Raw genomic sequence first — 27,745 nt, forward strand, 5'->3', positions numbered from 1 at the left:
TTTAAAATGTTTTCAAAATGCTTTAAAAAAAAGTCATGAGAAAAGAGGATGTTCTTTTTTTGCAGACACAGACACTGTAATGTGTGCAAAATATGTAATGCAGGCCATTTACAATATGGCACTAAAAGCAAAAATCAACAAGAATGACAAAAACAGGATAATCCCAAAATTCAATTACATTTATTAACATGAGAATTCCAAGTTATATGGAAATATTCTTGATAAAAAAACAACAACAAACAAATAAATAAAAAACGTTTTTGCCCACTTAAAATATTTATAACTGGACAGATGAACAGATCAAATCTGGATATTCGAGAAGTGGAACTAAAATGATGTGCTGCTTTCCTATTTATTTTTTACAAACATTAATTTAAAAAGATTTAAATGCACTTATGTAAAGATTCCAGATTCATATGCAGTGTTACTTTACTTGTAAAACATAATAAATTAATAATAATAAAATGAATAAAATAAAATGCATTCTTTGTCTTCCACGTCTTGATTAGTTAGGGTTTTTTTTGTGTGTCCAAGGAGACATTGAATTGTCCAGCTGTAATATGGTAAAAAAAATGTGACAATAAGATCAAGGTAATGTATTTAACTTCAGGCACTTCAAGTTTGAAGTTGTGAAATGTTACTTAATCGGTTTAACCGTAAAAGTGTCAGTTGAAAAGAAGTACCTTCTAACAGTTAATATGTTTCCCCTTGCATGCAATTACCTTGAACAGAATCATATCTAATAAGATAGAAAGAGAATGCTGGTGTAACAACTTAATCACATCTGAGAATTTTACAGGAAACCATCAACCACACAGATCTCACATGTCTCTCCACCCCCACGGTATTCACTGGGGAAACGCAGCGTTTTGCATGGAGGCCAAAACATTCAGTTCTGGTCATCTGACCAGAACATCTTTCTTCCACATGATTGATCTCTCCTCTACATAGCACGTGACCAAAGCAGAAAACAGAGCCTCTTATGGTTTTTATAACAACAGTCATGTTGTTTTTGCAACAGTTCAAGACCAGATTTAGGAGTGTGTGCACTTGCTCGGGTTCTCACTGACCAGGAAGATTGAGCACATCAACCTGTTCTAAGGACTTTACACTGTCTCCATGCAGCTCAGAGAATGGACTTTAAAATAGTTATAATTACTGGAAAACAGACTGATTCTAGTCTGTATTGCAACTTGTTATTACGTCTGTTTATGTTGCCCCCGTGATAGTGCTTCCTTATTGTCTGCAAATTGCTGTACGTGTTCATCGTTTAAAACAATACCACTGACCTTTGTATCATGGGAAAATGTTGCAGGGGTATGGATATTGTTAAAAGGCGCACGATACGTCTCACATGACTTGATTATGGCTGCTTCACAGAGTGCATGTTCTCTGTAAACACAGGATCATAAAAGCCTTCACCCTCAGAGCAAATACAGACAAGTGTCTGTTACCAGGAAACACCAGAGCTATTTTAAACCAGGTCTGTTTTGTTGGCAGAAGAGACGCTGCAAATGAGAGCCAAGTGGAAAGGCAACAGTGTAATAACTCATGTAAATGTCTGTTTCTGTTCCATGGTTTATCATTTTGCCCTCTTTTTGTGGCGACACTGTCTCTGCGACACCCTGGATGGTGGGTCAGCTGCTGCTTGGATACAAGAAGAGTAATATTGATCTGTGTGCAGCACAGCGATACAGCTGCATCGTCGCAAATCTGGAGAATAAATGGGAAATGTTAGTTTATTTCAGTAATTTAGTTTTTTTTAAGAAGTCAGTATACAGCTTCATTACACACAGACTGTTATATTTCAAGTGTTTGCTTCTTCTAACTTCGGTGACCGCGGCTTATGAAAAAAAAAAAAAAGATCCGTTTAGAAGATCAAAACATAAGCCTCATAAAAAATTGATTTTCCAGTCGGGCATTGAAGTAACCAGCCTGTGGCACTTCTCAGTTGTTAAAGAAGTCCAGATTATGACCTTCAGCTCGTCAGTCTCTCATCTTCTCTTGGCAGTGCTCCTTAGATCCTCAGTGGGATTAGGTTAGGCTAGTTTAGTGGCTAATCAGGCGCAGACACATCATGGTCATTAACCCTTTTATTACCAGGGCATCAGTAAAAGACAAGATTTGGGTTAACTTTGGTGTTCTTGTAGTTCTGACCTTAAATTGTTATTGGGAATTCAGAAATTCACTCAAAGTGGAACTCTTGGAAGAGGTGAAAGAAGCATGCATTTTGATCATTTTACAGACATGATATCACAATTAGCACAGGGCTGCTTTCATATAAATGTTGGTCATAAGATGTTTTCACTATGCTGTTAATTGTTTGGTGGTGCTAAAGTCCCGACTCCCACTAGAAAATGCAATTAGCATGAAAGCCTGTCAACAAAGGAAAGCATGAAGTTATTCATTATTTACATATGAAATTTACTTTAGTTTCAGTAAGGACTTATCATGGGTAACACGCTTCTTCCCCTTTGCTTGTGTCCTTCCGTCTACCCTATTTTTTCCTTCCACTCAACCTTCTATTAATATGCTTCATACGAGTTGGTCAGCGGATTTCCCATGGATTGTGTAGGTCGTGACATAATGTTCCTGTTCCCTTTTGGTCTTATGACATATTCTACATTTCTGGTCAAGTGGATGTTGGGATTTGATCAGCTGCCGTGATCATTAAAAACCACCAGAAATAACCGAATTACATCTATCATGAATTCATCCGAGATTCATTTTTGTATCCGTACATGATGAACCTGTTGGTGCTGCTGTAAAGTTGCTGCAGTGGACATGAGCGCCTGCGCACACGAGAGGATTTATCCTGTGACTGACAGGCAGTGTTAAAAGACAACGGGTCGAGCTGCTTTATTTGCTGGATGGAGTTGGAGGTAGTCCTGTTTTCGGTGGTTAAATGATCATAACCCAGTTGCTCTCAGGTTCATCTCCAGATGCAATATACCATTTTTTTTTTTTTTTTTTTTTTTTTGCGTTTCTGCGTGTACGCTCCGCCCGCCAGCAGCACATGACGCTACAAAGTTAATACCAGGGTCTGAGTTCGTGCTTGATCTGATGCAGGGCTTGAAGCTGAGTCCGCCCTCTCGGGTCTCGGTCACCGCTTGTCCTGCTCCTCCAGTGCAGCTCAAACGGATCAGACGCGGAGCGGTTCACGACAGAGCCCTGCGGAACCGAGGCGAATAGAAACACTTTTTTCTTTTCTTTTTTTTTTTTTTTTTTGTCTCTATGGTTCCTGTGATTAAACTGCGTCGCTGTGCGCCGGGGCTCGCCTCTCTGCGGGGAAGGTAAGAAGAAGAGGCCAGACCTAGAGAGCTGACGGGGAAGCCATCCGGATCTCAACAACATGCACACCGCAGACGGAGACCCGGACATGAGCGGCGGCACGGCTCGGACAGCCCCGGCCTCACCGAGCCGCCCCCCCGGTGAGGGAGCAGTCAGTGTGCTGTGGTCGTTCGGGAAATGCCTCGCTGCTCTCCTCCCGGTTTACCTGGCCGGATATTACGGCTTCAGCATAAGCCTGGTGCTGCTCGGGCTGATGGTCTACATGGGATACAAACACGGTCGGCAGGAGAAGGAGATGAGGCTCAAGTCTTCTATGTTCCTCCTGGAGAACGAGATGGAGTTCACCACTCAGAAGCTGTTCAGAGCCAGGAGGGATCTGCCTCCCTGGGTAAGGGGGAATCCTCCTCTGCAGCTTTCAACTCCGCATGAGAAGTTAATCTGCAGCTGGATCTGACCTTCACCGTTTATTACCGTTTGATGCCTTTAATTACATTCGCCATGATCACATATATAAAAAGCACATTTTTTTTACCCACGTCATTTCCCCATAGTTTAGATATTCTGAGGCAGATTATATATATATATATATATATATATATATATATATATTTTTTTTTTTTTTCTATCTCTGTGATGTGAACCAGCTTGTGATTTTATGCTCCAAAAACTGGATGAGCTAGGCAGTGATCAGGACTTCCATATCTGGCAAGATTGTGGAATGAACAGTGTAAGGGGTGTGTGTGCGCGCGCGTGCGTGTGTGTGTGTGTGTGTGTGCTGGTGTTTGTTAGGATGCTTTCAGCATAGATCTTATAAGATGATAAAATATATCTGTGGTTAGTTGGTTGAAATTTATTCATCAGTTGAATAACTTTGCGTAATTCACTCCTAACGTTAAAATCAGTCAGATAAACAGCTGCCTTTTTTCTCAGCAGTCAATGAACGAGAGGCAGGGCCCACTCTCCAATATCAAACGTTAAAATATTTAATATTTCACTACCCAAAGAGAGTACATATTTTGAAGAAAATAATTTATGTTTTTTTTCTACAAGTAATACTGTACATCATCCTGCACACATGACTCCCCCCACAATGAAACATGGTGGTGGCAGCACCATGCTGTGGGTAGGCTTTTCTACTGCATGGAAATTGATCAGAGTCGATGGACGAAGCCAAAAGCAGGACAGCACTGGAAGAAAATCTGTTAGAGTCTGCAAAAATACTTGATGCTGGGCTGGAGGTTCGTCTTCCAGCTAGACTACGACCCTAAAAATGTCACTAGCTACAATGAAATTGCATAGATCAAAGCATATTTGTGTTTTACAATGCTCTAGTTAAAGTCCAGGCCTAAATCAAGTTGGTCTAAGTGGGTGTTTGTGGTTTGCAGATGCTCTGCATCCAGTGCTTTGCCTTGATGAATTTCCAACAGTTCATTTTGTAAATGGACTAACCTTGGGGGATTCTCCCAAAGACATCTGTAAAGCTCTAAAGTACTGACTGACTCTAAAGTTGGTGAATATAAATCCACGCCGCACTTTCAGATTGTAAAGCCGTTTGATGATGTCATCATCAGATAAAATCACTCTAAAGTACATTGAAATCTTTGTCTGTAGCGTAACTAAATGTACGTAATACAACTCCCTGTATTTTACTCAGCTTCTATTGCTTTTCATCTACAGGTCAGTTTTCCAGATGTGGAAAAAGTGGAGTGGCTGAATAAGGTATGCTCCCTCTCTCCTTTGTCTGTTTCGCCCGTAGGCAGCTGTGTACTTTCCATCTGTTTAAACACAGAGCTATCTGTGTGACTTTGGGCTGCTCCGCTCCATCTGGCGTTGGAGGCAACCCCGATTCACTCGAGTAACTTCCCACAACAGCAGCATTAAGGGCTCACGTTTATTAATAAGGTAAAGTATGCACAAGTGGACTCTTAAGCGGTCTGCTGGTGCATCCCCGGTGTCCGACGAGGATTATCTGCTCATGTAATTAAGAGGAAAGCGTTTCAGATCATATTGCAACTTCCTTTGTCTCTGTCAGTGCAGTCACTTCGCATCAGCACAGGGCGAGCGTGAGTCTGAATACTAATAACGGAGAGCGGTGATCTTGAGGGGAAATTGTAATGAAGTCTGCGACAGACGACCTGCTTGTAGGACAGACAGATGATGGGACTCGTTTTTCAGCCAGCCTGCTTAACCACTCCAGGCTTCCTGATGTATCAGCCAAGAGAGATCATTTGCACTTGTAGACATGCTGCCACGTATCTATTGCGAGTTGACAGCTTATAGATAATTAGTGTGATGTCCTACTGCGAGGATTTAACGCATGCCAAGCATATACATGGAATTTTAGCATACATTAATCCCAAAAATTGATGCAGATAGGGCATGTTTGATAATGATATGGAATATTCTCTTTGCATTGTTTGGATGAGTGCTGGCGGCGTGATGAATGGCCGTATGCTCTGTTGTTGTGCAGATCCTGCAGCAGGCCTGGCCCTTTGTTGGCCAGTACCTGGAGAAGCTGCTGGTAGGAACCATCGCTCCTGCCATCCGGGCTTCAAGCATCCATCTGCAGACTCTCAACTTCACTAAGGTCAACCTGGGAGAGAAGGTGTGTTCATGGGACAGATTGTATGGGAGATTTTTATTAGTTTGCTTAGATTGTGCAGCATGTGAGATAGTCTAATAATGTAGCTTGCAAGCTTATTCCATATTTTTACAGTCGACTTTTATTGGAGCTTTTTAAAAAGTTGTTTGGAAGCAATCACTGCCATAAATGAGTCGCTAACTATGTTGTAAGTGCATTCATTAAAAGTACTTATGTGGGTAGGGCATCAGAACTGTCTGTAGCCTAGGGGTTTATTTTCTTATAAATATAATCACAGCATAAAAACTAAACAACCCACAGCAAATGAAGTTATCTAAGGTTCCATGAATGTATTAGAAGAAAGGATTTTTTTCTGCTAGTGTGCTCTATAGAATGTTTTCAGTTTGCTTTATCTGAAGGCTGTCTTTGTGTTTCACAGGCTCTGAAGCTGGTTGGTGTAAAGGCTCACACAGAGCACGATAAAAGACAAGTTATGTTGGATTTGTACCTCAGGTAACCCAGCACAACTTTCCTTATCTTGTCCTTTTAAGCACGGCTCCAGCTTTTCTGGTTCGAGACTAAAACCTCCTTGAATTACAATACCAAGAAGAAGTCTGTTTGTTTGTAACAGCAGATCTGTGTACTCGCCACAAAAATAACAGCTCTGTCATAACACCCGCAAGCTGCTTCCTCTTAGTTAAATATTTATCTTTACATTTGCCTCCTCTTTATAGCTACGCCGGTGATGTGGAAATAAATGTTGAAATCAAGAAGTATTTCTGCAAAGCCGGTGTGAAGGGAGTGCAGGTACAGTGGGAATTTTTTATTTTTTTTCTCTTGCACAAATTGAAAATTATCATTAGATTTAAAAGTCAGATTTCAGCTGTGTTTTCTCCTGTAGCTCCACGGAAAGCTGCGTGTGATCCTGGAGCCCCTGATCGGAGACGTGCCTCTGGTCGGAGCTGTTACGATGTTCTTTATTCGCAGGCCTGTGAGTGTTTTCACCGTTTGCGCCCACTTTCATATCTGAGTAAGACATTTCTTAAAACTACTGTTCTCGTTCGCCTGCTATCTGTAGAAGCTGGACATCAACTGGACTGGACTTACAAATCTGTTGGATATCCCCGGGCTCAAGTGAGTTTTTAAGACTTGTTCTTTGCTTTCTCTGTCTTTATCCATCTGAGTTGGACACTTACTCCAACAAACAGAAAAGTCAGAAATGAATTTTCTTACTATGCGTCCAGTAGAAAATTAACAAAAGAGCTTAAGTGTACAGGAACAGGTTAGCTAATGGGCTCATAAAGTCATTTAGTGTGTGCTTTTACACTGTGTCCATAAACATGTAACATAATGTGTTGGTTTGAACAGCCAAATATAAAAATATACCTAAAATATAAGAAAACTAACTGGCAAAATGCATATATCATAAATACATGTATTATTCAAATATTCATTTGGATAGTATTGGTAATATTGCCCAATTTTATTCATTTGCAGTGCCATGTCGGACACAATGATCATGGATGCAATAGCTTCCCACCTGGTTCTCCCCAACCGCCTCACTATCCCCCTAGTGGCTGACCTGCATGTGGCGCAGCTTCGCTCCCCTCTGCCAAGGGTAATTCTCTTACATTTCTCCAGATATCTGAAACCACAGTAACTATATTTGTGTCATTTTCTTTCCGTGTGCACGTTCCCATTAGGGAGTTGTTCGTATCCACCTGCTGGAAGCCGAGGACCTCACGGCCAAGGACACGGTCATCAAGGGGCTGATTGACGGGAAGTCGGACCCGTACGCCGTGCTGCGCGTGGGAACCCAGATCTTCACCTCACACCACGTGGACAGCAACCTGAACCCGCAGTGGAGGGAAATGTATGAGGTAAAGCAAATGCGACCAAAGCTCACCTTAGAAAAAAAATAAAGAAAAATCCACGACAGAAGGTCTACGGGTTTTCTTTGGTATTATGAGCCCAGCAGCACCTCCTCCTTATTTGTGTGCCAATAGCTCTGGCATACAAACAAGGTGTGTGATGGCGCACACCTTGTTGATGTCTCTGCTTTAAAGATTTAACTTAAGTCTCTTAAAGTCAGTGCAATTCTGTTGCCGCAAACAGCTCTGTGAAGATTTTAATCGTCTCTCTTTGGCAACAGGAAGCGGCTGTTTTTGAGATAAGGCGCTACTTGTGCTCAGGGACGTGTTCTGAAATCTACGTCCTGAATTATTCAGCTGTTTAGGCGCAGCAGTGAAGTGTTCTTTACCATTGTGATTCTGTTTGCATTGCTTGTGTTTTATGCCATTTGCTGCTTTATCTATATTTATGTCTTTATTGGTTTGGTGTTTGTCCTTCGGTGTGTGCGAATGTGTGTGTGTGTGTGTGTGTGTGTGTGTGTGTGTGCGCGCGCGTCAGGTTATTGTCCATGAAGTACCTGGTCAGGAGTTGGAAGTGGAAGTGTTTGACAAAGACCCAGACCAGGATGACTTCCTGGGGAGGTAGCTTACTCATTCTCACTCATCCTCACTCTGTTTCGGTGTGCTCCTCATGTCACTTCCACAACTGCTTTTCGCTATTTCAGACCATGCTTTTCTTAAAAATAAGAGCTTATACTCTTTTTTTTTTTTTTACTTTTTTAAAATATTTTTAAAGATGTATTGATTTTCTGTTTATATTATTTTTGCTTGCATCTTTCTTCTAGGGCCAAGATTGATCTGGATATTGTGAAAAAGGCCAGAATCGTTGATGACGTAAGTATTTGCGCTTTTAGAAACGAAGCAGCATCTCAGAATACAGTTATTAGCTTTGTCTTGCTCTGAAAAGAAATATCTGAGTCAGACTGCAGTAATCCCATCATCATGTGACACTGGGGACACCATGTGCCTCCTTGTGATCTCACCCCCTGCGGGCTTTTTGCAGGACGTAGAAAACACCCGAATCAGCCTCCTGAGAGAAATGTGTGTTTAATGAGCCTTCTGACTCTTTCCTGCAGTGGTTCAATCTGAGGGACGTTGGTTCTGGCAGCGTTCACCTGCGGCTGGAGTGGCTCTCTCTGCTGTCCTCTGCTGACAGACTGAGCGAGGTGAAGCCACACTGCACTGCATATATATGTATTTTTTCCATATACGGAAACTAAGTTTATAAAATATCGTAATATATATATATATATATATATATATATATATATATATATATATTTTTTTTTTTTTTTTTTTATCAGGTTATTCAGAAGAACCAGAACTTGACAGCAAAGACAGCTGATCCCCCGTCTGCGGCCATCCTGGCCATCTATCTTGACCAGGCGTACGAGCTGCCTGTGAGCCATCGCTATCACCACTTCATGCCGTGAGCAGAAACTTTGAATCTCTGAATCCGATTTGTTTAAAATGTTGCAGATGAGGAAAGGTAACAAGGATCCAAGCCCAATGGTGCAGATTTCTGTTCAGGACACAACTAAAGAAAGCAAGGTAAACCTTTAAAAGTACAGCATCTTTAAAATGGTTTTACATCAATTTATCTTTCTCACATTTTGTCACATTGCAACTTATTTCAATATATTTTATATGTGAATTTGAGTGAAAGACCAACAGAAAGTATTGCACAGTTGTGAAGTGGAAGGAAAATCTTGTACAGTCTTCAGATCGTTTGATAAAAACTGACACGTCACATAACCTTGAGGAGTCTACACCAGTTGTAAAACAAAGTGGTCATGGCAGCATCATGCTGTGGGGATGTTTTTCCACATGGACAGGAAACTTAAATATGGGGAAATCCTGGAAGAAAACCCGTTAAAAGCTTCAAAAGACTCGATGCCGAGGTGGATGTTCAGCATCCAGGTGGACGACTAAACATATGGCCGGCTCTAGAATGGAGTGAATTAAAGCAATGTCATGTTTTAGAACGGCCCGGTCAAAAACCCAGACCTCTTGATCAACCAGTGTTTCTGCAAAACATTAATTCAATGGGGCTGAATACAGAAGCACACCACCATTTTTTCTATTCTTTGATTTTTCTTAGCCTTTTCTATATGTTTTACAATTCTGCACTATCTAAAGCAAATCCTAAGTTTGTGGTGGTAATGTGACAAGATGTGTGCAAAGAATACTTTTGTGATGCATTGTAACCGTTGTTAATACACTGGACCAAATTTTGAGCTTAATGGATGTCCGCTTCACGCCACTGCAGACCTGCTACGGGACTAACAGCCCTGTTTGGGAGGATGCTTTCACTTTCTTCATTCAGGATCCTCGCAAACAAGATATTGACATTCAGGTAAGTCCTTTTTACATATAAGCAGTGCATTTTTTGCTTCCTCTGATCCATTAACTGCACTCTTTTCCTTTAAACTCTGATAAATCGTCCTCTGGTAATATGTTTCAGGTGAAGGACGATGACCGCGCGTTGTCCTTGGGCAGCTTGACAATTCCTCTGAACCGCCTCCTGGAAAGCAATGAGCTCACCTTGGACCAGTGGTTCCAACTGGAAAATTCGGGTTCAGCCAGCCGCCTCTACGCCAAAATTGTGCTGAGGGTTCGTATTTCTCCTGTTTTTTGCCTGTGCACAAAATAAAAGGCAAATGTAACAGGAAGACCAAAACCAAATTGGTTGAAAATATCAAATTAATCATCTTTTATTGGCAGAAATGAAATCCAATTTGGACAGAAATACATGATTATGCCATAGATTAAGTAGAAAAAACAAAACAGGGACTTCATTTAATTGAATATGCACTAACAAACCCACTTCAGCCTTGTCTTTTTTTTTTTATTAGATTTTTTTGCTCAACCAAGCCTCTCTCTGTTCCCTGATAGATTTTGTGGCTGAGTGATGACGCCTCTCCCACAACTCCGTCTCCACCCCCTTCAGGCTCGGGATCCGGACTGGGTCAGGGAGACGTCACATCGAACCAGAACTCTGCAGGGTCTGGCGGGTTAACTAAGCCTCAGCCATCGCGACCACAGAACACCACCCCTGACCCAGAGTTTGCAACCGAGGTAAACAGAAACCGTTTTCTCAAGATTGGGTAAGTGGAGTGCTCTCGCAGACTGGTGTAAGAGAGAAATGTTGTTGCTCTGATGCATTCAGGGAGTGTTACGAATCCATCTGGTGGAGGCCCAAAACCTGATAGCCAAGGACAACTTCATGGGGGGCATGGTGAAAGGAAAGAGTGACCCCTACGTCAAGATCCGTGTCGCTGGTATAACTTTCCGCAGCCACACCATCAAAGAGAATCTCAATCCTGTCTGGAATGAACTTTTTGAGGTATTTTTTTTATAACATTTTGCTAGAAAAATCAGTTATTTTGTTGATTTAATAAAATCGTAATGCTCTAAGTGTCATTTTTGTGTGCTTAGGTGATTTTGACCCAGCTTCCAGGTCAAGAGGTCCAGTTTGAGCTGTTTGATAAGGACATTGATCAGGATGACTTCCTTGGACGGTAAACTGTCGCTTTTATTTATGAGTTTTAGCTAAATGTATGGAAATGCAGAGTAAACTTTTGATTGAATGCTGTGCTTGCAGGTTCAAGCTTAACCTAAGAGACATCATAAGCGCCCAGTTCATTGACACGGTGTGTGAAATTAATCTGATAGATTTAACCCATATTATCATCTATATCTATAGTTTATATTAAAAAAATATAGTGTATTGAACTTTTTGACATTTTGTTTTGTGGCAGTCACAAGCTTCAGTATATTTTATGTATTTTACTTTATGTGATAGACCAACACAAGGTAGCCCACAATGGACCTTACCACAGGGGCCGCGTTTCATTGGCTAATGCCCATTCCACGTCACAGCGCAGCTACCACGTGCGTGACCGTCTCACAAACGCAAGCTACAGTATGCTAATGTACATTGTGGACTAGCAGATCAGCAGAAAGTTTTTGCGTCAGGACTCAAAAAAGAATGGTTCTCCACTGTCAGTGGGGTATCTGCACAGGCGATGTCAGGTATCCTGATCGTATTTGTGGAACTAAAATTCACAGATTTCCAAAATCTGAAACGGAAAGCCTTGCTTGGATCAAAGCTTGTGCACGACCGTATTTGCAGCTCAACCGTCGTAGGATCAATAAGAACAAAGGAGTGTGTGCTGGTGTAAGTATTATTGCTTTGCTTTCTTTGTGTTTAGTGAATGAAAAAAGAAAGTCAATAATAGACACATCCATTATGAAAACCTTTTAGCCAAGTACAGCATAATGGCAGTACCGACACAACTTCTACACCTTGAAGCCTGTCTGTTACAGCCTTACGTTAGCTGAACAGATCAATATGCAATGTGTACTGTATCTGACATAAATTAAAGATTTTATTTTACCTGAAAAGGCTTTTTACTAAACTGTAATCGTGTTAGCCACGCTAATCGTGTTAGCCTCTGAGTACCGTGTATCAGGCCTAGGCACATACGAACATTTGCCAACAGAAATCACCCTCAAAACCATGAATGCCCGACTTACCCAGCCTTGCAAGAACAATAGGCGTCAGTGATCTTGTCCACAGCTATATTTATGCAGAGGGTCTGAGGATCTGCTGTGTTCCTCATCGACCGGTAGCATTTAGCTGTGACGCGCACAATGTTGGAGGCATTGCGTGGCTCAAAAACCTTGATGTCGTCCAAAAAGATGACATGAACTTGTTGGTTCCCCTGTCCATTGTCATGGCTGATATTTTGTGAAAATCGCTAATCGACTCAGAAATACTCTGCAGAGTCAGTCGAAATGAAATTACACATAGAAACTAAGCACCGCGAGGCTTTGTTTGTGAGACATGCAGTCATGTGAGACTTCGAGGGGTGTTTCTGGGCGGAGCTTGGTAAGGTCCATTATAAAATGTTTTACATTGGTTTAAAAAAAGAAGCTTTGAAAATCTGACACAGCTCTTTTCAGTGTATCTGAGAAAGGAAAAAAAATATGGCAAGACTGTAAACCTACGTGTCTGTCCACCTAAAATGACAGGCCTTGAAAAGCAGAGCATTAATCTAAGAAGCAGCCAGACGGCCCACGGTTTTTCTGGAGGAGCGTCTGAAGGAGTGATAAGTAGTGACTCTTCGGCAAGTCAAAGGAGGCAAAAATGTAGCTATTTGGCCTGGATAGAAAACCCTATCTGTGGAGGACAGACACAAATGACCGTACAACTGGGAATTAGAAGGAATAGCGTGAATGGTTTTTATCCAGCCATCCATTGTCTATACTCGCTGATCAATGCAGGGTCATGGGGAGGCTGGTGCCGATCTTCAGCGGTTATTTCAGTAGAAGCATTCAAGCAAAGCTATATGTTCGAGTGGTCCAGTCAAAATTAAAGGCCTAAATCTACGATCTGTGGAAAGATTTAAAAATTGATCTTAACAAACACTCACCATGCAGTTTGTAGATGAGCACTGCTGTGTATCCTTCTCTTTCCTCTTTACAATTATGCACCGTTCTGCGTTGGTCCGTCACATAATATCTCCCAGAAACCTTATGAGACAAAGAAAAAGGGGGTGGCATAAATACTTTGCAACGCACTTCTGATCATACCACATTGACTTTGTTCGATTGTTTTTCTAGTGGTACACTCTTAACGATGTAAAATCAGGTCGAGTTCACCTGGTGATGGAGTGGCTGTCCAGAGTGACTGAGCTATCGAGACTGGAGCAGGTAAGATATGTACTTAACATCTCTTTTTCTCACGATGCCCAATGCCTTACGAAGTAATACTGCAGTGTCTAGATGTTGCAGCCTGATTGAGACCTATCCACACAAACTCTTCTCAAAAGGAACATCTACTAAATATTGACTTGAGGGGATAAATACATATGCAGTCACTTATTCGATGTTATATGTTTTTAAGTGGTTTTCACTTTGACATTAAATATATTTGTTGCAATTTTATTTGTCCAAAAAAAAGCCACAATTTGTTATTTATCATTGATTTGTAAAGCCAATAAAAAGTGTAAGACGCCCAAGGGGGTGAATACCGCACTGCACAAAAGCACTATATAGCACTATATTTATATTTTAGTTATCATTGCACCAGCTCTATAACAACCACAAACCGAAGAAGATTTTGGTTTCCACTGCAAAGAAAAAAAAACCCAAAACATTTAACCCACAGGAAGGAGCTCAGTTTATGGTGTGGTAGTTTCAAAAGATGTACCGGATATAAATAAAAGGAGATAGTGAACTTCTGTTTTAGGGTACTTTACATCGATTTTTGATCTCAACATCCCTCTGTTCACAGTCAGTATGCAGCAAACTTTAGCCAGTAACAGTGACATCCTTTTCCTTTCTGCAGGTATTGATGTATCAGTCCCAACAGTCATACCAAAACAAGGTTGTGCCATCTGCGGCTGTGTTGTTTGTGTACGTGGAGCGTGCCCACGGCCTGCCGGTGAGATCGTAGCCCCAGGGGGTTTTGTTCTTCGTTAAAGTGTTGAGACATCGCATAAAACTCAGAAAATCAGCTGCAGGTTACTTTTAACACTTTAAAAATGTTTGTGCGGTTTCAGTTGAAGAAGAATGGAAAAGAGCCAAAGGCTGGAGTAGAGGTCACACTTAAGAATGTTTCATACAAAACCAAGGTAGTTACGTTTAGTTTGAGCAAACTGTGTAGAGCAAACACAGCGGAAAGCTGTAAAAGTTTCCTTTGGTTCTTCTCAAAGGTCTGCGAGAGATCCACATCTCCTCGATGGGATGAGGCGTTTCACTTTTTGGTTCGTGACCCGAGAGATGAAACGCTCACAGTGAAGGTGAGAGAAAATGCTAATGAGTCATGATGGCCGTATTTGCTTCTGATCTGATGTTTCACAAAGACATATTCAAAGTTTGATGTCTTTTCACTTTTTTTTTTTTCATAGCTTTCTCACAGCTGGAGCCAGACTCTTGGGTCCCTGACTGTCCTTCTGAGGGAGGTTCTGTCAGAGTCAGGCTTGGTGCTGGACCAATGGTTCAATCTGGATGGAGCACTGCCAGAGAGTCAGATACTGCTGAGAGTCACAATCAAGGTAGCACAGAAGCGTATTTCTTAGCTGCTCTGATCTTAAAAACAACCTGTGCAACCTATTAAGGAACTAAACAGGTTGCTAGTTATATGATAGCGACTTGAGTGGATTGATTTAATTATTGAAGAATTTGGAGAACAGCCAAAGCTTTTCTGAGCTTTTCTGCTCAGAGAAACTAAGCAGGGTTAGCAGTGGTTTGTATGTGGGAAACCACAACTGAACACGATTTGCTATAAACCTTTTAGAGCTTGAGGAACTCTTGCGCTTCCTCTTCCCTTTTACTTTCCACTGTTATACCCAAAAGGATAATTCTGTTCTATTTCATAATTGCATTAAGAATATTGGCCCTATCCGGAGAATTAATTCTTGTCAGGTAATCAATATTAATCGACCTCACAGATCCGGTAACACTTTGTTTGAAGGGGGGTGAATAAGACTGACGTGACACTGTCATAAACATAAACAATAAATCATTACTGATATAAATTTGTTATAAAAGTATTACTGATTGCACTTTAAAAATTAGGTAACTTTATGTTATTAAAGGTAAAGTTTAAACAGTAATGATTTCTTGGTTAATGTCAAGTTGTCATAACAAAGACATTTTGAATAATGTCAACTTTGTATTACAAGTGTCATAATTTACTGAATGACGCTTTATGACAACAGCCATAAATATTCACGAAAGCTTATTCATGTTTAGGACAGGTGTTATGTCATGTTTATGACAGTGTCATGACAGTCTTACTCACCCCCCTTCAAATAAAGTGTTACCACAGATTCTTACGTGACAATGCAGCTAAAATACAGAGAATTATTTTGTGAAAATTACTGCACACTTTAAGAACTCTTGGTACTGGACACAGATTTGTTTTTATAGTTCATGTCAAAGTGTGACTTTTGAAAGTAGAACTGGGTTCAGCACAACACTGGACCTAAACTAGTGAAAATCTGTTGCGAATGACTTTGAATTGTGTTTTTATTCACAGTTTACACTCAGTTGCAGTTGTTTGAGTACCACGGTAAATGCTTCTTGTGTTCGCTCTCTGTGTCATGGTTAGCCCCTTCTTGACGCAGCACCAGCAGTGTATTATTTGTCTAATAACAGTCTTCCTGTAAATACCCTCAACGTAATGAATGTGATTACAGAGCTATGCGTTGGAGCCTGATTATCTATTTTTCCGCTTATAGCTAATGTCTTACAGCTAATGTCCTTTATAAATATAGCTTACTGTCAAAGGTATTGAGTCATCCCTGCAAATGACTGAAATCAAATATTTCAGTCACTTCAGGGGACACAGGGGGATAAATTCCAGCATTTATGTTGACTGCTTCTAAATATATTTATCAAGGAACGGATAGCTCTCAAATATCAGCTAAGCATTCCACTTAGTTTGTGGTGTTGCAAAGAAGGGAAGCAATTGCAAAGCAGCTCAGTTGTGAAGTGGTAGTCTATGTAAAAAGAGTGGAGTCAGACGATGCTGAGGCACACAGTGTGCAGACATCTCCAAACGTCTGCAGAGTCAGTAGCTACAGACCTCCAAGCGTCACGCAGCCTTCAGATTGGCTCAAAAACGGCGTAGCAGTTTTTCCCAACCCTGGTCCTCAAGCCACACCAACCTGCATGTTAGATGTTCCCCTGCTTCAACACACCCTATTCAGATGATTGCAATTCAGCAAAACCCTGTCAATCGGCCGTCAATTTAAATCATGAGCGCTGAAGCAGGGAAATGCCTAACTTGGAGGACAGTGTGTCTTGAGGATCAGGGTTGAAAAACGCTATAGAGCTTCGTGGAATGGGTTTCCATGGCCTGGTAGCTAGAAGCAAGACTTGTATCACCAAGTGCAACACAAAGCAACAGAAGTAATGATGCCGCCAAAGGACATAGGGCAGTGGCGACATAGTCTCACTGATTGAATCCAGTCTGGGTTTGGCAGTTGTCAGAAGAACAGCACTTGCTTGACTGCATTGTATCAAGTGAAATCAATTAGAGTGTCTCAGCATAGAAACAGGCAGCTGTGGAATAGTTGCGGGACGTCCCGGTTCCTGCTCCAACATGAATGTGCAACAGTGCACAAAGTCAGCTCATTAAAGATCAGTGAGCTTGGTGTGGAAGAACTCAGCTGGTCTTGACCCCTCAGAACATCTTACTTATTGATTAAGAGTGGGATGTCTCTCAAGAACGTATGTGTGTGGAGGCAGATGAGTGGAGACTTTTGGCAACATGGTGTAGTTTGTAAATTTATTAGGACCCGTCGCAGAATCCCTGCCATTAAGTATAGATACTAAATTTGTTTTCCTTTTCTTAGAAATTCCCCTAGTGCCCAATTCCTTTTATGTGTAGCTAGTTATAAAATCTTCAAATTTTAAATAAAGTGGAATGTATATGTGGATCTTAATCTGATTGGATTTAGGCTGAATTGTACTCCATAGGATTGGATAAAAACTGGACCTGTTTTTTTATTGTAAAGTGCATTTGGGTGACATTGGCTGTCAGTTAGTGTCTTTTTAAATAAAGTCAATTAAACAAAACTTGAAGCTTGATATTTTTCTCTTCTTATTATTTTGCAGATATTGGACACCCAATTAGCAGTGTGTCGTGGCACACCTGGAGCAGGTGGAGAAGGAGGTGTAGAGCAATTCATGCCCAGATGGGTTCCTTCCCATCTTGACCTGAAGCACAGGAGTGGATTTTCCATGTACGTCAAACGTAGTTTTTCTCTTCATATTTGTCCCAAACCTGGCTTGCAAAGGTGGTGTTTTTCATAACTTAGACAGAGCACTGTGTAACATGCACAGCATGTTTGCTTTCTTAAAAAATGCTTAGCAGAAATGTTGGATTTGTGTTTTTTTGTCCACAGCGTCGCGGATAACGGAAACTCAGCCGGCCAAGTGAAGCTCACCATCGGCTACTCTGCAGACGAAAACAGGCTTTTCATCATTGTTCACTCCTGCAGGTTTTATACCATTTTATTAACTTTTTTATCAGATTTCTCCTTCGGAAGAGCTAGTTGCAGAAAAGAATGGTACATCCATACATCTGTATATCCGCAGAACCCTGGCAGCCTGCTCTAAGGACGGTGCCGACCCGTACGTTTCTTTTGTCCTGCTGCCTGACAAGAAGGCCACAACCAAGAGACGAACTGCCACCAAGAAGAGGGACCTCAACCCAGAGTTCAATGAGAGGTGAGACAAATGGCAAAAAGAAAATAATAATGGTGGTACAACTAGAAGTGACATTTGCATTCTGTCGCTGTCACTCTGCAGGTTTGACTTTGACTTTACTCTGGAGGAGTCCATGCAGAAAAAACTGGATTTATCTGTGAAGCACAGTGGCTCCTTCATGAGCCGAGAGAAGGAGCTCATTGGCAAGGTAGTTTTGAGCAGCTCGCAATCAGAACTGCAGTTTGGTGTTATTTTAAGTTCTTTTTATTTTTACCAACATGATTATTTTTGCTTTTCCCCCTCCCCTCAGTTACAGGTGGATTTGGACCAAATTGATCTCAAGGCTGGTGTCACACAATGGTAAAAAAAGACAGATGTTTTACTAATGATTTAAACATAATAACAAATGTATTCATATAACTAATATATTATTTAAATTAACAAATGTTGCATAAAATCACTTAATCTGGGAATATAAACTTGTATTTAAATTTTTTTTTTCAGGTATGATCTAGTAGCAGAAACCACCTAGAAGAATCCAATTTCTGGTACTATTTAACATAAGCCTTGTGTTGCTTCTGTGATCTGTGATTTGTGCATTTGTAATTCAGCTTAAATGAAATATTTCACCGTCACTCCAACAAAAAAGAAAACATTTGTGCCTCACAGAAACACAAACCATCAGTACTTATTGGAAGAAAAATTACACAGAGCTCATTACTCTCAAACCATTAAATTTACAGAATCTTTTCTGCATGAGCAGATAATTTCACCTGTTGGATATTTGACAAAGATGCAACCGTGTTGCATGACAAACCTGTGGTATATGTGCTTTAGGACATGCACCCATGCTGTTTGCGTTTATTTTTTAATTTTTTTCAAATGCCTTATGCTGTGGCAAAACTGTGTCGTTGATTTACAACTTTCAACACAACGGGGAATGTTTCTTAAATGTTATATTTTACAGTCTTAACGTTATTCCGAATATTATTTTGTTTATGTATGTTTATATTATTGCCTTAAGTATTACAAAACTGCACAATTTGTCTGTGTTTATGTGTTTAAGATGAAGTTTTATATGTCCTATATGTGACTTTTCTAAAGCAGAGTATTACAAACCTTTTCGTTCTCTCCTAAAACAAAGGTGCAATGCTGTAAGCTGAGTCTAAATCACTGTGCTTTTAGAAAGACCAACCTTTAAAGAGTGCTGGTGTTACAGCAACCAATGCTTCTTTGTGTGCAAGTGTTTGGTGTATCGATGCTTTCAATGAAAATAGAATTTTTCAAGCTGCGCAAATTAAGACCATGCTAATGTTCACTGCTGTTTATAAATGACACAAAGAGGTAATTTGTGGAGCAGGAAAGAAAATTATTGTACTCTCTCTGAACTGTACAGCTGTGCTCCAGCTAGCATACTTGGAACATATCATTGTGCATTTGCTAAATTTGTTGATTAAAGTTTGCACTCATGAATCAAAGCCCTTCAGTTCTTTTTTTTCCAACTCAGAACTCTTTGCTATGCTTTATAAAACTTATAAAAAGGGAACAAATTGTTTGCATTAGTCCTAAAAATTTAATTACACACTCAGTGGGGTATGTTTATTTTCTTTTAGGTGATTAAAACAATTAGGTATACTATTTAAGGTTATCAACGTGAACTGATACATTATAAAATATTTCTGAAAACCAGGCACCGTTTTCTTTCATTTTCACAAACCTAAAAAATGTCGAAGTTGTGAGGAAATTAAAAAATATATTTGGTTTGTTTTTTTTGCCATACTCCTGCTTGGCCACAAGATGGCAGCGAAGTGCTGGTAGACCTTTAACTTCTACATCCAGCTGCACTTTCAACGGCTGGGCTTCAAGTGCCTACAGATGTGAAAACGATTGAATGACTGACGCCTCTTCAGCCAATGGGAGCAAGAGTAGTCTTTGCGAGGGCGGGGAAAACAAGAAACCCAGCCCTCTGAGTGGATGCGACGCGAACAGCTTAATCAGGATCACAACAATAATGAATGGAAACGCAGCGTAGCCAAGAAAAGTTGAGCAGCTTGAAAAACTTACTGTCGGCCAGTAAAGGACACTTTATCTACCGCTTTGAGGAAGAAGTTGCTTTTTTGGAGTGATGGATTGGCCGGTTGAATCTGATATTTCACTTTGGAAAAGAAAGCTGCTTTTTTGTGGGAAGTTTTGAATTGTTTTTTTGTTTGGTTTTTATCGCTAGCTTTATTAACGGTAAATGGCACTTATTGGGACAGTGATAGGAAACTACCGCGTTGTCAGTCGAGTTTTACTCGCGAAAAAAGTGGATTATGTGGAGATAGCCGTAAAGAAAGCTGGAGAATTTGGGGGAAATATTTAGCCTCACTGTGGATTATCACCAACAGAGAGATAAAAAAAAAAAGAAGGAAGAAAGCTGAGAAGTTTGGACGTTTCACGTTGACAGGAGGGTAAAATGGGTAACGTGGAGAGTGTTGACGGCCAGTCGGAGATGAAGCATCACATCATGCCTCTGAAGGTGCCCATGCCTGACCCCACCGAGCTGGAGGAGAAGTTTGCCATTGTTTTGGTAAGTCAGAATGAGCCCAGGCTATTTATTTTTCTATATCGCACGGTCTTCCCTAGTTATTATTTTGACCACATCTGCTGAGCCACTCCTCGCTCGCAGTGTGTGAGTGGTGCATCCTTTAGAAGTTAATCATTGCGGATTTCTTAACTAGCTTAAAGTGTGTTTGTGTTTACGCATCAGCGTCTTTATGGCCCATCATTAAATGAACAGACTTGTGCTGTCCCGCCCCTCACTTTTTGCCTGCTGCCCCCACCTTCCCCTCCTTTTCCTCTCCTGCGGTTCTTTTGTCTCCCCAAAAAAAGTCAGAAAACGGAGCCTCGTAGCTGAAACGGCAACAGCAGCCCGCTGGAAGCAGGCTGAGGGACATTTTCAACACTGCGAGCAGAGGAAGAAAAAAATAAAATACTGTAAATCCTTGATGGAGAACATCAAGGCCTTTGTTTGGTTTAGTTTTCTCGCTGAAGGCAGGCAAAGCATCTGAGAGCAACATTTTCTGAATTCCCCCAAAACTCCCACACCCGAGGAGTTTCTCCCCTCCCCTCCCCTTTTTCCTCCTTCACTCCACATCAGGCTGCTGCTGCTGCTGCTGCTGCTGCTGCTGCCTCCTCTGAGTGCTTTCTTATAATTATCACACACATACTCAGAAGCCACTTCTATGACTTTTCAACACAGTGAGGATGACAGATTGAGACAGTCACATTAGGCCAAAGAAACAACACAGTCCGGGGCTTTTACTCATCTGATCTTTATTACTCATTATAGAAGGGAGTTTTGAAAGCTTGATATCTCACAGCTTTGTGTTTCCTCATTTGTATGGTGCAATTGGCTTAGCAACTGCTATGGCTACACATTTCTGTCTGAAGTGTTCTGTGGGAATTGCACTTGCAACTTTTATATTTGGACTTATTCGGTCAGTGGGAGTTTTTTCGGGGATGTAACCCCGATGCTTTTAGCTGCAACATCCACGTTCAGCCATGATTTCTTTGCCTTTTCTGTTAGTTTCTTTTATTCTGAACTTGAGTCAGCTAATTCAGATAATGAAAGTAAAATATCTGCCTTGGTGTTAAAAGCTTATTTTTATAAATAGTATTTGCCTGCTTAATTCATTGCTTTTAGTTATTTTCTGATCTTGTGTGTGGGGGAAAAAGCAGTCTTTTTTTCCAACTCCTCTTCAAACAGGTGGGTTGAAGTCATTTATTCAAGCGTTTGTGTCACAAAAGTTGAAGCTGGCTCGCGTGACAATCGTCTTCAAGCATCATTGTCTGCCTGGAAAGCCAGTAAGCAGTCATACTGAAACCCCGAGTTCAGAATAGACCAGTTAAATCTGTCACTTTGGGTCGTATCAATAAATTGCCCCTGACTCACTGACAAAACAACAACACTTTAACTTTTTTCTTTGCTTTTTAAAGATTTTATTGGCTCTCGTGGCCTTTATTTGAGAGTGGTTCAACAGGAAAGTGGATAATGAGAGAGAGAGAAAGGGAAGACATGTGACAAGGGTCATCAGGCCAGGACTCGAACAGAGTCCTGGCCGAGTTGTGCTTTACTCCTGTGCCACCACAGAGTCTTTGCAAAAAAAAAAAAAAACAAGACAACAAAAAAAAGCCTCCAATGAGTTGATACTTTTTTTCCGTCCTTTGCTTTTGAATCTCGGAAACAGATCTTCATGTGGTCTGCTGTTGTCCAGTAGGATGTCGTTGTCAAACCACATTGTTCCCAGACCTATGATTAACCTGTATTCTAGGACTTTTTCTGTTTTTCCTTCCAGACACAAACCGTAACAATATAAGTTTACAGTTCCAGTGTCTTCCCCATGCAGAGACAACCCCCCCCACCCCCCCCCCCCGGTGTTTATTTGTCATATGTAACGTGGCAATTTTTCTTTTTCTCGACTGCTCATTTCAGGCTCCTCGTTCACTCTGGCCACGCCTCGCACTTTGCTCTCACATTTTTAAGGGTTTAATTAGAACTTCAGGCGGCGAAAAGCTTGACGCGTTTAAATCATTTAGCGTTGCTGCAGAACACTTGCAGACCCGCCACGAGTTTGGACAAAAGCCACGGTTATCGGCAGCCTCTGAATCAAACCCTCAGCAGCAAGAAGTCAGTCAGTCAGTCGCAGAGTCTCAGCAGTAAGATAATTATAGACCGCACTGTATTACACTATTACAACATCTTAGATCTTGTGCTCCACATGCTGATTACTCCTGTGAGAGGGTTGGACGTTTTACAGTGAGACAGTTTTAACGCGTCGTAGTTCAACAGTTTTTCTGCGAGGTGCATTTCCCTCGGAGAAAGCCTAGAAATGGCTTCATTGACACGCATCCTGCCTGAAGCAAGAGCAGCCATGTAGCCGCCTGGCTTCCCTGCAGCACAAAGATGATCCCTGTCATTATGTCCAGCCGTGCGGAGCGGCCGATGATTTCTGCGCGCGAGGCGGTAGACTCAACATTTCAGCTCTGAGCTGAGAGTGGGGAAACGCTTTTCAGCCTCCAGAACCCCGCCCCGCTATACCCCCGTAATAGCTCCAGATTTCCTTTACTTTGTGGGAAAGAGCAACACGGCTGTATGTTTTTAGCCCTTATCAGACAATGGTTCTCTCTCCCTGCCCTGTTCACGTACTGTGTTTGGAGATAAATGTACATCAAAAGTCATCGGATCTCATCAGGAGGACATGATGATGGGTGTTTCTTAATGTTGGTGGCAGTAGATCGTCCCACTAATGGTCCATTTAAAATGTCAAACTGGGATATATAAGTGTCTCAGAAAGGTTTGGGAGCAAAAATGCTTCAGAGTCTCTGGGTTTGGACTGGGCCATTCCATCGCCTAAATATGCTTTGTTCTAAATTGTTCCTCTTTTTTTTTTGAAGGACAGTTTTGTTTACAAAGATTTCGTAATTCATTTTACTTGTTGTTTCTGTTGTTCTATCTTTTATTTTTGATATTTTAAATGTCTTTCAGTTCCAGTGTCAAATGTTCATTAGAATTTAAAGGTTACTAATCTTTGAGAACACGTTCAGGCATTATTGTGCCATTACCGTTATAGTACTTGAAAATAGCCACGAAACTACAATATTATCATTTATCGGGGACATTTTACCGTCCGGCAGTTTATTGTGACGGGTCTACGTCTGACCCGGTCTGATGTCGAACGCAACGTCCAACTGGTTTCCCTCCAGGATCGTCCTGGACTGTTCTGCGTCTGTCTATCGATTTAGCTCTGACCGCCTTCATTCAACAATGCCCGCTTGTTGCCACCTCTCCATAAAGGCCGGTGTTGTGAAGCCTTGACCCGAGCCGCGGGTCTCCTCCAGAGTTGACCTCTTGGCCGCTTCACTCAGACATCTGTGTTTCTAAATGCCGGTGCAAACGGATGAGTCCTCTCTCTCGGGCACGGCGCCCGCCCGGCTTCACTGGACTGACAGCAGCCCCTGATGATGTCATGGCTGCAGCAGCCATTCCCCGGCGTAGTAATATCCCCGCTCTAATGACTTTAGCAGGGTCGCTCAGGAGTGGAGGAGGGGCGGGACCCCTGAGTTAGCATATATGACTACTTCATGTGGTGTGCTAATAAAATGCTTTGGTTCGCTCTAAACAGCAACATGTGCTAAAGGCATCGACTCGCTCCTTCTCCTCTCTTTTGTGCTACCTCGGCTTGTGGCTGGAAAAAGGAATTTTTCTCATTTTACAGGGGAAATTGTTTCTATCATTGTGGTTTGTTCGCTGGGCAATAAGAACCGTGCTGCTGCTGCTGCTGCTTCCTGCTAGTGTAAAGCTGATCTGCACCGAATTTTAGATGACTACCTTGACCCCGCTGACAGATTCCCTCCTTTCAACTAAATTCTGAAGTTGTAGCCTTGCCTCAGTAAGGTTTATTTCCCCAACTTCACCTTTGCTGGACTTCTACCACAATTATAACTTTTCCCATATGGTCGTGTCTTATGAAAGTGATGCGAGATGAGAGACAAACATGAATACTGCGTCTCGGTTTCAGCTGAAGGCCGGAGGAGAACTCAAGAGGGAAGATTTCCCTTCAACTGGTGCTTTTTTTTTCTTTCTTTTTTTTCCCCTTCTGTTCCCGGTCAGAATGACTTCACCAACAGCGCACATATATTTAGGAGCAGCACTGCTTATTTTATTTTGCCCCTCCATTGCACTGCAAACCAACCTAAATGATTTGTCTGACTCTGCTCCGCCTCCTGAACTCTGTCACCGAGTTGCATCATGCAGCTCTGTGGTGTTGACTGCTTTTTTTTTTTTTCTGCAGAGTTTTGATTGTGGGAAAACTACCAAAAGAAGAGGTTATGTCAGTCGTGTCAGATATGCTGACAGTGTGACTCTTGCTCTGTCTGACGACACCGATTCTTTATGGCTCAAGTCTGAGGGAAATCGAGCCGCCTCTCAAGTGGAACTAATACGTTCAAGCTGCACAAAAAACAAAACAAAAAAACCCTGCATAAATCCAAAATGATTTTTATTTGCCAAACAGTGGTTGCGGTTTGTGCCTGATACGACTTGGCCTGGGTTTTGGAGTAAAAAAATGGGAATGTTTCTCTCACGACTAAAACATATTTTCTGTGCGGCATTTCGCAAAAGTATCTTGCCCGTTTTTTTTTTTCATGACGCAACAAACTTTTGTTTGTTGGGATTTTATATCATAGACAAACAAAAAGTGCAGCATAGTTGTGAAGTGAAGAGGAATTTACATGTATAAAATGTGTTCCATGTACTTGTTCCAGCCACTCTTCGCCAGTACATTGGAACCAACTTTCTTGATTTCAAACTAAATTACATTTCCTCATTCAGCTTCGCTAAATATTTTCAATTTCAATGATTTTAAAGGTTTAATTTAATGTTTCCCAATTGGATTTAGTGCCATTCTAATCTGCTTTATCATAATTCAGTTGTTGCTGAAGCACACACAGCATGATGCAGCCACTACCGTATTGTACATTAGGGAAACAGAATCCACTGTGTTATCCATGTAGGCGGAAAAATTACATTTTAGTTTCATCTGACTTAATCATATCTGAAGAGAATTGATCAAGCTGGATTTTATTTAGGATTATCAGAGGAAATGGGGTGGACAAGAAATGCAGGACACGCTTTTAAGGTTTTTATTGGTCCAAAAAAATATTACACGACCAGTGTCTTTTGTCTTGTTGGAAGAATTCACAAGAATAAGTATGATAAAAATGAATACAATGAAGTTTGTAAGTAAAACATGGCAAAATCTGAAGAAGTTGAAGGGGTCAGAGTACTTCTGCAGAGCACATCTGTTTAATTCATAAATCCCAACGGTCTAAAACAGAGGAGATTATAGACTTCACACAGTTGATTTGGTTTTAGAGCAGCCAGGCAGGCAGAGGTATCACTGTGTCCAGCTGGTGTCCTCTTGCCTCGGGCTATACCACTCTTAGGTCTGGTATAGTTTATAAGGAGTTTTAGTGTATTACTACTTTATTTTTTTCTCTTTATGGTGTTTTTGGAAACCAAAATTTATGATCCACGACTAAGCAGGAATTGGGAAACCATGTTAGATTTCATTCACAAAGCTCTTCCTTTTTTTACTTATTGCACTTTATATTTTAGGTGATATGAGACATTCAGTGTAATGACCACATGATATCAGAATAATGAGGCGGGTGACTCGCTATAGTTGGAAATATATGTGTCGCTTTCTGTGTTTTACATTTAGAAAGCTTAAAAGTGTGACTTCACGGTTACACCAGCTGTTTACCTCATTTTCCTGCGTTTTGGCCAAGCTTACCAGCTGCCGCTTGTTGATTCACACTTGTCTGTTTTCCCTTACCACAAGTTTATCTTATCAAAAAAATTGTATGTATTCCTGCTCCGAGTTGCTGTGTTTACAAAAAAGGGAGACACTGGCAAATTGCAAGAGTCTCGCCCCCCTTTTTTTTTTTTTTGAAATGGCACATTTGCCATTTATAGGTGATCGCTTTGCCTTTGTGTGTGCAGTTGAGTGTGTCAATGGGGGTGTGGAGCATGTGGCTCTAATGCAGCTCTGCATCAGGGCTGCATGTTGGAGAAGTGGTTTCCTCTAAAGTACAATGGGGACTCTGTCAGTTTGGTGTTGTTTTTAGAAAAGGGGGCCTCATCCCCCCCCAGTGCCCTTTGTGCAGCCACACTCCATTTTAATTTTTTTTGCCCCCTTCAAGAACCGCTGCAAGCCCCTTTAAACAGCCGCTGGGCTGCAGCTGGATCACGACGCCACCTCTGGTCTAGAACGCTTTACTTTCGTTTGCCTCAAGACTTCTGCTTCTCTGATAAAATGACGCTAGAAGTGAATGAAGTCATTTTTATTAAAAAAGGGGAGTTTTTTTTATTGAGAAATGCGGTGATGTTGTTAGTTAATTTTTGCTTTATGATTGTTTTTCTTCCTCCTTACTTTGTTCCCATTTCCTCACTACAAATTCCTCTGAAGATTCTCTGAATGGCAACCATATTATCTCTCCACAGTCCTCGACCTTTTTAACCGGACAGCGTGCTAACATGCCTGACCAGCATGAGTTAATGTGGCATTCATGTACCTGCATTCCCAACATTCCCAGTGCGTATCCCCTGTTTGCCGGGGGCTTCCCTGAGGCTTGCTTGGACACTGAGAACAAGCAGGATGTACGCCTAAGAGCACTCAAAAAGCTCACTTCTGTAGGGTAAAAACTTCTAATTTGGACATTTCTGAAATCAAAATAGAAAAATTGTAGGTGAAAGATTTGCTACTTTCTCTCAAAAGAATCAGAGACTCAATACTTGCTTTGACTGTGATTGTACTTCCCTTTTAAGGAGATTTTCAAAGCTTCTAAAGTAGACTTTAGCTTAGTTCCACAGAATTTCTAAAACTTTTTTTTGTCACTTTGACTTTCCTTTCAACATATTTTCTGAAAATCCTGTTTCAAGAAATGGGGGAGGTGGGAATAATCGCACAAAGAACTGACTCAAGATCTGGAAATACACTTCTGTATTTGCTGATGGATTCAAAACTACTACTTAAATCAGATTAAACTTTTTTTTTCGCTGTAAACTGATTCCAAAAAAAAGTCAATCTGAATCAACAAGTCAGACTTAAATAAAACTCTAAAAATCAGAGTATGGAGCAGGAACACCTGATTGGTGCTTATTTATTTATAGCTTAAAGTTTTATGTGCTGGA

General features: G+C 41.2%; 2 protein-coding genes across 4 annotated transcripts in view; both read left to right on the top strand.

The window, feature by feature from the left end:
* Positions 1-2,798: 2,798 nt before the first annotated feature.
* Positions 2,799-19,487, top strand: esyt1a (extended synaptotagmin-like protein 1a). Its single transcript, XM_008413691.3, has 31 exons — positions 2,799-3,679; positions 4,969-5,010; positions 5,762-5,896; positions 6,312-6,385; positions 6,607-6,679; positions 6,774-6,863; positions 6,951-7,006; positions 7,370-7,490; positions 7,576-7,752; positions 8,282-8,364; positions 8,568-8,616; positions 8,859-8,948; positions 9,087-9,182; positions 9,262-9,333; positions 10,052-10,138; positions 10,247-10,396; positions 10,678-10,860; positions 10,952-11,128; positions 11,221-11,303; positions 11,387-11,435; positions 13,411-13,500; positions 14,138-14,233; positions 14,352-14,423; positions 14,505-14,591; positions 14,700-14,846; positions 17,416-17,543; positions 17,706-17,801; positions 17,899-18,030; positions 18,112-18,217; positions 18,320-18,369; positions 18,514-19,487. Exons 1-31 carry the CDS (start codon positions 3,353-3,355, stop codon positions 18,539-18,541), a joined length of 3,246 nt encoding a protein of 1,081 aa, XP_008411913.1. The 5' UTR covers positions 2,799-3,352; the 3' UTR covers positions 18,542-19,487.
* A 427-nt stretch (positions 19,488-19,914) lies between these two features.
* The window catches only part of fmnl3 (formin-like 3), a 38,110-nt gene continuing 30,279 nt past the window's right edge, over positions 19,915-27,745 (top strand). For 2 of the 3 annotated variants that reach the window (XM_008413694.3, XM_008413696.3), the window contains exon 1: positions 19,915-20,578. In XM_008413694.3, coding sequence (XP_008411916.2) covers positions 20,465-20,578 — 114 coding nt within the window. In that variant the 5' untranslated portion in view covers positions 19,915-20,464. The remainder of the gene's footprint in view (positions 20,579-27,745) is intronic. The other variant, XM_008413698.3, reaches the window with a different exon arrangement.

Source organism: Poecilia reticulata, chromosome 7, assembly GCF_904066995.2.
Source record: "Poecilia reticulata chromosome 7, P_reticulata-male-v2, whole genome shotgun sequence".
In the NCBI taxonomy this organism is placed as follows: domain Eukaryota; kingdom Metazoa; phylum Chordata; class Actinopteri; order Cyprinodontiformes; family Poeciliidae; genus Poecilia; species Poecilia reticulata.